At 38.2% G+C, this 9,202-nt stretch overlaps 1 protein-coding gene across 3 annotated transcripts in view; it reads right to left on the bottom strand.

Annotated features, from left to right (window-relative positions):
* Nucleotides 1-2,353: 2,353 nt before the first annotated feature.
* Nucleotides 2,354-9,202, bottom strand: part of LOC101852936 (protein-L-isoaspartate(D-aspartate) O-methyltransferase) — a 13,262-nt gene continuing 6,413 nt past the window's right edge. For 2 of the 3 annotated variants that reach the window (XM_035970474.1, XM_035970475.1), the window contains exons 7-8: nt 8,203-8,294; nt 2,354-6,116 (exon numbers count right to left, since the gene is read on the bottom strand). In XM_035970474.1, coding sequence (XP_035826367.1) covers nt 6,098-6,116; nt 8,203-8,294 — 111 coding nt within the window. In that variant the 3' untranslated portion in view covers nt 2,354-6,097. Of the gene's footprint in view, nt 6,117-8,182; nt 8,295-9,202 lie in introns of all 3 variants that reach the window. The other variant, XM_013084087.2, reaches the window with a different exon arrangement.

The raw sequence follows: 9,202 nt of genomic DNA, 5'->3' as shown, positions 1-9,202 counted from the left end.
TATCATTCCCGCTGCCCATTTCGCATTTCCAGAAAACCAAGTGCCAGACCAACGTCACCCAAGGTCACTGATTGGAAAGTCTGCGAGGAAAATGTCGGTCAACAAATTTTAATAGAACTGGTGCCATAAAGGGCGTACATGTACTGTAAGTAGGTCACGTCGGTGCAAACTGTCCCGTTTGGTGGGCTTTGTTTTGTTTGGTTAGTGTTTCCGTTCTCGTCCCCTTATTTTACAAGATTTTGCTGATGATCAGACAACTGTTCTAACGGAGCATGGCTGCTCAAATGCCTGCTACAAACGAACATTTTAAAGATATGTTGGCCTACAATATGTATTCAACTTAATAAAAAAAAACATCTGTCTCAGTCTCTGGTCGTCCACTTTGAATGTTGGTTGTACCAGTCGAAACGAGCTTAGTGGGTGGTTGGCGGGTGCTCTGGTGTGGTTTTCTTCTTCTTTCCTATCAAACATCTGTCGCCCTGATCTCTCCTTCTTTTTTCTGTTTGTTACTCTCTTGTAACACCTCTAATCTTCGGCACTTATATGACCTTATTGTGTTGCAAGTGCCGCAAAACTCTTACTAAAACTAAAACTAAACGAAACGAGCTTGTCGACGTGCACCAGAAAACAAATCGGCGCCCAATGTTGGCTACACATACGGTTCTTCTGGTTCCCTGTGGGCTTTTGGCTGTTACTGTTAGAGTAACCCACAGAATTCTACACTTAAGCAAAACATGGATTAAGGGCACACAAAAAATGAAAACTTTCAGTTTTCAAGGACTCTCAAACTATTGAAATTACCAAACTTTGGCGGCCGTTTCTCACTAATTTTACCTCTGAAATCAGGCGACCCCCACCTCTTTCAAAGCGCCAATATCATGACTTTAAAAAAGATAAATGGATATTTTTCCCCATCAAGAGCAAGGCAAATGGACAGGCTTTAAGTTTAAGATGTTTTCTATAACTCCATAATATGCCCCAAATTGACGAGTGCCAGATTCCACCGCGTCGTGGCACAAATATATCTATCTTGTTTTGAGGCTGTGATCCTTGGTTGCCCGTCCTTGGTTGATCAACAACACTCCCAGTTGTCTGGAAACGTCAATGCAGCGCTCCAGTAGTACGTTAATCCACATTGTGTTTGCTGCAACGCACCTTAGAATTACATTGGCAATGAGCATCCCAGTCGCACTGCGCTCCTCAACGCTCAACTTTGGCGTACCACTGGGAACAAAATAAAGGGATCAGTTAAGAACTGAACGAATTTTCTGCTTTGCAAGGGCTAATTGATTTTTAAAAAACCAATGTGATTTATTACAACAACAAAAAATTAGGATTTGTAAAAATAAAGAAAATAATAAATAATGTTTTGTCCGTTATGCGCATGCCACAAAATGAGAGATAACAACACTAACATAAGTGCGTCAGGGAGGTATTTTAACTCGTAATTTGGATAAAATAGCTTCGTCTCCTCATCTGGAGAGACCCGAAGTTCATTGAAGACCCAAATTGAACATGAGTGTGGTGTTTGTTGCTTGCTTGTTCGCTCCAGTGTTGTTTCCACAGACAGGAGGTATTGGTAGCGTTTGGTCTTATGTTTAAAGTCCGCCTGAGGAAGTGTGTTCTTCGTTGATGCCAACAGAAGGGAGGAGGATTCCTTTGCCAGAAGATTGATCTGCTCGTTAACTCAGATGCCTACATGGTATGGCTAGGTAGCCGTGCAAACACAATACTATGCTATTACGTTTTTCCCTGGTCAGTCTTGGTGGAGTGAATCCTCAACTGTAAGTTGGACTATTTTAGGGTTTAGGAGTGAAACTGGTGAAAGCAGTGATGCAAGATAGCGAATCGAACAGAATGAGAAAAGAAGATTCGGGAGAATTTTGTTCAGTTCGATGTCATGTCAACAGCAGTAGCGTCTGGAAAAAAAATTAAAGGAGGCCTCGACACGGAGCCTCCTCTATTGAGCGTTGTTTGTGGATAGGGCAAAAGCGTCTACAGCCCAATCCGATTTAGACAAAAAGGGTGAGTTTAGTTTTAGTAAGTGTTTAACGGCACTTGCAACACAATACGGTCATATAAGTGCCGCAGATTAGAGGTGTTACAAGAGAGTAACAAACACAAAAAATAATAACTCTGGTAACACTTTGCCATCACAAAGTTCATATACATGTAGCAAAAACCCTTTCCATCTAAGGCACAGGCATTTTGGGGAACATCCAAAGAAACTGGGTGGTAAAAATCACCAGGCGAGATGTGACAGCAAAGTGTAAAGAGCTTGGCAACACACAACACCAGAAACCCTGACAACTGTGGAACGAATGAAAGCAAATTATGAAAGAGGATCAACCGATTCAATGTTTTATGTTTTCTTTATTAGCATAACAATACAAGGCAAAAGATGTCAAGCAAAAGCAGCAAGTCCAACACTTGAGCACAATATACAATGTATGGGGCTTCGAATAGAATTTGTCATGTGTGAGTGGGAACTTTTATATAATTACCAAGTAATTGCATACTATACAGTTCATTATGCAAAAATGATGGCATTTCTAACTATTATATTATACAGTAGGCTAGTTTACACAATTTCTTACAAACTTTAGTCTTCAAAACTTAAAGCTCAAAGCTGAAATGTCAAGTTGCAAAACATGATGACCCATTTTAAGTCTGGTAACTGCCCATATCTCTATTCAATCATTGTACAAAGTCACATGCCAACTTTTGTACTTTTGCAGAACAAAATCTAACAAGAGGCTGTCAAGTGATCACAGCTATAGATCTACAACTCTTCTCTTTCCTTATTACTTTCAAAAAAGTTTATTAAGTACTTACATAATCATTGGATGAGAACAAAGGGTCACATAAATATACTCTACTCTGTGATTCTTCAACATGTCCTCATTCAGCTTCTCATGCATTGTTCTGTTGCGATTTTAAATGAAGCTTAAGATAAGCTGCAAAGTTTGCCATATTTTTCAATCATGTCTGCACTTCATCATAGACGAGATCAATTTCACTCTATCCAACACACCTGCTATGACGAATTGAAAACAACATGAACACAGATTACTTTTAATTTTTTCTTGTTATTTGTATATTACATATAACATATACAAAAGATCACAAACAAGAGACAGCAGTCTTGACACCCCCAATTCTTAAACGGAACACACCACACTTCAATTGTTTTGTTTTTTTATACAAGACTTATGGTAGGGGATGTTCAAGACAGCTGGTTCATTGTCAAGCTGTTGTCTGCACAGCAAGCATGATTTCCTCACTATAATGCCAGTTCACTAGCAAGGTTTACACATAAGACAAGAGGCTCACTGTACCATCAGGTGAGGTCTGGACAAACAATTTTACTTAGCATTTCTTGGAGAAGCCTCCTGAGTAAAGTCATTGCCCTTTTCACATGATAATTATAATGAAGTACATGGACAAACCAGACCAGTGGGTACACAGACTTTTTAAAAAGCCATCTTTCCTACTTACTGGTGCTGGCAAAGTGATCAATTACAGCTAAATACAGTTCAACTATACGATTTTTTTTCCTTTCAAATCTGTTTATCAGAAAGAGGGAAAATGTATAGGCCTATACATATAATATAATTAAACAGGATTTCTTTCCAGTAGAAGGCCGCAACAATCCATACAGAGGGTTTAAGTGTCCATATAATGATAGGTTTACATTAGAGTCGGACATCTGATGTCAGGTCTATCTCCAAAATGAGAGAACCAAAAAGATAGAGAGACATGATTTCTTCAAACAACACAATTCCAAGAATATCCTGCAATGGGATTTGGAAAAAGAGCTGCCCATACCTAGGGCCACTAATAATACCAACTTAATTAACATTGCAATCCCAAGGCCGAGCATTTTTCCTTTTCTTTGAAAAGTTCAACCAGCTCCTAAAGCAAAGAACTTATATACAGACCTGCCAACCCCTCCTGACAGAAAAATAAGAGTTTTCCTCAAAATTAGAGTTTGGAGTGAAAAAAAAATGGGAGTATATTCAAATTATGTCAGAAACCAATCATGGCAAATACATGTGAATTACAAATACATGCAAACAAACGCAAATAAGAATGAGTATGTTCATGTTGTTAACAGTAAGTCGCGCATATTTGCAAATAAACATGTAGTTTTACGTCATTTACGATAAATTTCATATGACCTATGGAAATGGAATTCCAGAAAAAAATATTGGATGTTAAGAAAATCCTATCAGAGTTCTTCATATAAAGGCCCAAGAAAAATCAACCGGCTCCGATTTTATCGGAGCACCTGGCAGGTCCATAGGTCACTCAGGTCTGTTCTCTACAGTGATAAATGATCAGTAACAAATAAAATGTCCAATTTTCAACATAGAGGATGCATTTGAAATCATATAATTTTTTTCTTTAAATCTTCTAGGGCTCAAATGGAAATGCTCAAAATTAATAGCAGTTACAGTTAGTCAAAAGGGTGTCTATTTAATAAATTATGCATGTACATGCTTTCTTCTGGAGATTCTTACTTGATCACAACTGAGGCATTAGGCGGGCACTGAAAGTAATGACACACTGCCATTATTCAGCCCTTTCAACATGTAAACAGGACCTTATAACAAAGCCTCCCAATGTATAGTTGATATAGAAGTTTCAGACCTGAAATCTGAAAAATATATATCCATCTACCGGAAGAAAACAAGTTTTTCTAGCTGTACAACCATGATGAGGTAAAGGAAATATATCCATAAACTCATAATGTACAGAACACAAAGGATATTCAGACTAGAAAACTGACTCAACTATTTGCTGCTGACAGGGCAGATTATAACAGCAAACGATGCAACCAATTTTGGCATAAATAAAGCTAAATTACAGTGCACCACTCGAGAGCTGGACAAGATAGGAACACGGCATTCTGTTTCAGGGCGAGATGTCCTTCAGCTTCAAAACAACAGCATGCAAAGTATAACCAAATATTTGTGAATATAAAGGGCACAAGCTGTAAGGGAGACCTTGCCATGCTTAAACAGCAGAGGAACAAACAATATCAAACACCAAAATTTCAACAAGCCTGTGGCTAACTCAGTTGTGGTTCACGGTGAGATCGCATAATGAATGTCAATTTTGTCAGGAACAAGGAAGAAGATAAATTTAGTATCACAGAAAAGAAGTACACATAGCTGATCCAATCACAGCATTCATTGTTCACCCACGTAAGGGCGAGTTAGAAAAGGCTGTCTGATTCACGGCCACCTATTGCAAAACACTGCTTAGAATAACATGATCGGAAAAAGTGGACTGAAAACATATTCTGGATTAAATTCGTAGCACTTATTTTAAGGATATACTGCAAAACAAACTCTGAAACTGTTACATGTTAGATACAGGGTAGAAGACAGTCCACTACACTAGCATATATATCCAGTGCCAATCTGTACCATTTCACTTGGAAATAAATTTCAGCCAGCCACACATCCAAGGCAAAACAACTTCATAATGACAGTCTCAGAGAAGCAACACACAAAATACAGAGTACAACTTTAACTCGTCAACAACAAAAGAAAAACAAAAATCAAAGACAACAAACTTTCATTTCACTAACATTCTGTACTGTAAGAGTAGTCTACTACCGGGAACATACACTTCAGCCCAGTCAACTGATTTCACATACTTGAGCTTTACATCAGTAACCGTTAATCATAAAATTGTGCTTCCTTTTTTTCACGACCCATTCATTCCAAAGTTCTTGAGACCAGCAAATCCAAAAAAATGGAGAACACAAGTGATGGGATCAAACAGTAGACCTTCAGAAAAAAAAATTCAATTCCTTTCTTTTGATAAAAAAAAACAACAACTACTCAATCTACAAAACAATTTCGCTACCTTCAGTTTTGTACATTCCACAATAACGACGAAAATAAAGAGAGCAAAACTATTTCTGAACAAAAGCAAGTTACTAGATGATGTAAATAGATACAGATGTTGACTGCCATGGGTCCAAGCTTCGGATATCACAGAAGGACGAGAGGAGAAGGGACTGAAGCCTCCGGGATGCAGCTCAAGGAACTGATGAGTATGGTAGAGAGTTGGCCACTGCAGCTCACAAGTCAAATTTGTTCCTGAAACAGAACATCACAGGGAAAAAATAAGAATACGATAAATACGCTACACGTATATTCCTCAACATTTTCAGAAAACTGCACTCATCAACTGCGTTCAATAAGTATTAATATTCCTCTAGAAAGAACTGCATTATATTTGACTCCATGTGGATGTGTCACTCAGTCAACAGTAGATAAAATATTTTCATTAAGCTGCAATTCCTTTAAAAGGAAATATCAACTGACACAACCAAGGGTCACAAGAAGAAATTCCTAGGCAGCTGTCAAGACCATAAAACTATAAAAAAAGGCATAGCAAACAAAGTGCAATTTAGAGAGCTCACAAAATACTTATAGATACTGAACCTACTCTGCTGCATCTTCAACAAAGATAATCTTTCACAACCCATACGTATGCAATTGTTCTGTCAGAAAACAGATAGTCTGATTCTGAGATCAGATATCTGCTTTATCATCAATCAGTTCCATACTACAAAATGTACTTATTTTGCTTGCAATTTTCTTATGAACATTAAAACATATTTTTCTTTAGTATTATAGGAAGGGTGAGGGGAGGGGGTTGTTGGAGAGACACCTACTCGTCTTCCCTGTACAGTTGAAACTGCAAAACTGCAAGGAATCAAAGTAATAAAGCACAACTGCCAGGAAAAGCCTAGCTAACAAACAGCAGTAACACTACAGACAAAGGGATGGAATGCACATATCCCCTTCCACAGGCACCAGTGACTTGGAAAGTTTTTATGAATCAGGTGAACAGCTTGTGTAATTGGTTTCCCACTGTCTTAAGACTCTGAAGTTTTGTCACTCAGACACAAAAGAATTTCAAAAGCAAAAATGTTTACTGTCAGCATGCATAGAAATTATTGGGTCTGTGTTAGTATAAATAGCTCAAACAAAATATATTTCAAGCAATGACGAAATGAATCCGACAAAATGACAGAGCATCACAGGCGCTTGAAGATTCTAATTTAGACTCCAATAAACACTTAAGGAATCTATAGATAAGAGTGAGAGGCTCCCTAAAAGGCTAATTGCGTAATGATGTTTTTTACCCCAGCGCATGCAAATGAAAAGAAAAACTTCAACTGTAATTACTAATTTTCTTTCCTAATAATTCAAGTATTTACTGGTCAGTAGGCAAATCCATTTGCAAGAACTGCATAAATAAAAAGGCCTACACTCACTGAATACAACAGACTCCTTTTAAAAAACATTTTTTTATTCAAAAAGATATGTACCAACATTTATCAATGTAGAACCTCCACTGAAAAGCCAAAGCACAAATATTCAGCCAGAAAAGGAAGTAATTATGGCCAGCTAAAAATACTGCTTATGCAGTTATTAAAAGAAAAAACAAAAATCAACCCCTTCTTTGCCTATGACGTACTTGGCACGTCATGCAAATGCGTAATTTTTAGCGCTGTGCCATGGTACGTCACAGAAGTTGGCTAAATTATCCGCTGCTGGTTGCTTATATGACGTTACATGTATGTCATGCTAATAACCTGCCTCTAATTCTTCTGTACAGACTTTTAGCCACAAGCGCTGCGTAGATTTGTATTCGAGAAAAAAAGATGCACATATCAGTACCAAATTTGCTAGCATTATTCTACTGCTAAGCTTGCAAGCGATCCATAAACACAGATCTAGCCTGGCGGGCGGCCATGTGCTCTTGTAAAACGTACACATCTAAATGACTTTAAAAAGGCAAATAAATTCACTTTTTTACTTTGATTTGCAGGTTATTTGAAATTATGAGTAAGATGGGAGGAAATGGGGAATACGAAAAGTGAGAAAAATTAACACAATCGAAGATCCGGTGTCTGAAACATATCAAGAGGGCATTAGATCTAAACCATGCATCCATTGACACCAAGAAATAAAGGCTACTGTTCAGGGTAACGAGCTCAGCTGAAAATCAGTTGCTGACAGTAGGAATGCATACCCCCTGGCAACGAAAGGGTTAACAGTTACTGCAGTAGCATTTCTAAATGATAAATAGTACAGGGAAGCTTAGTGAAGAGGCAAAAGGCTCCACAAGGGGAGGAAAGTTCCATGCTGACCACTTGAGTATCATCTCCACCTGGGCAGTTGCTTCTCCTTGCTGGTCAGCGGCACGTAGATGACCCCCATCAAGGTCTTCTTCTCCACTGTACCATCAGCCAGCTTGTCAACCTACAAAAGCAAAAAAGTACTTGAATTATTACAACAGAGTTCTATACAAAATATGGGCACTAGGGAAGTGATATATGGTCGCTTTTAAGCACATGGGAGCTATCCCGAAAAATGTTGCCTTGAGAAAATCGAAGGTAAAATTTTTGCCCCTGTTCAGTTTCTTTAAAAGACAAGAAGAGTTTTCTCTATAACCAAACAAATATACACACCACTGAAACCAAACTTCTCCTTTAGGTAGGGCAATGCCCACTTTTGGTGTAGGTTAAGATTTCTGGAAACCCCCGAAATCTGGGTTGGCCCGCTTGTCCTTAAAAGCAACCATATATAGTTGACTAAGAATGAGTTGATGCTGTCAGGGGAGTGAAAAAAACAAAAAACAACCTCATCTGAAGTTCAACTTTACCATTGGGATCTGTAAAGAAGAGGTGCTGGCACCCCAAGAAAAAGATCAACTTAACCGAAGATCAACTCAAGCCAGTTCAACACAAGCGGAGTCGACTGTACCACTGTCGTCACATGGCTAATCTGACACTCCAAAAATAGCATGGAAAATGAAAGAAAGTCCATCTATCTCACAAACATATATACAGCTAGTTTGATGATAAGTTTTATTATCTTTTGCACTGATCTGATCTGAGTCAGTTTGGGCAGGGAATAGTTCAGAATTTTACTCAATAAGCTCGCCTGGCAACTAAAAAAGTTTGCTCTTCAACTTTCAAAAACTTGAGATGTTAAGCACGGATTTTCAGAGTTTCCCATCTCTTCACAAAATAACTAAGTGCTTGACCCATCTGTGCTTGAATTAAGGGTGTAAAAAAAACCCCCAACAAACTAATACAAAACCCACCTTCCTATTCACAAAATGTGACTCCATGAACCAGGAATCTAAAAATTAGACCACAAGCAAC

The sequence above is a fragment of the Aplysia californica genome, unplaced genomic scaffold (assembly GCF_000002075.1).
Source record: "Aplysia californica isolate F4 #8 unplaced genomic scaffold, AplCal3.0 scaffold00271, whole genome shotgun sequence".
NCBI lineage: Eukaryota > Metazoa > Mollusca > Gastropoda > Aplysiida > Aplysiidae > Aplysia > Aplysia californica.
This window is presented reverse-complemented; position numbering and strand designations above follow the sequence as displayed.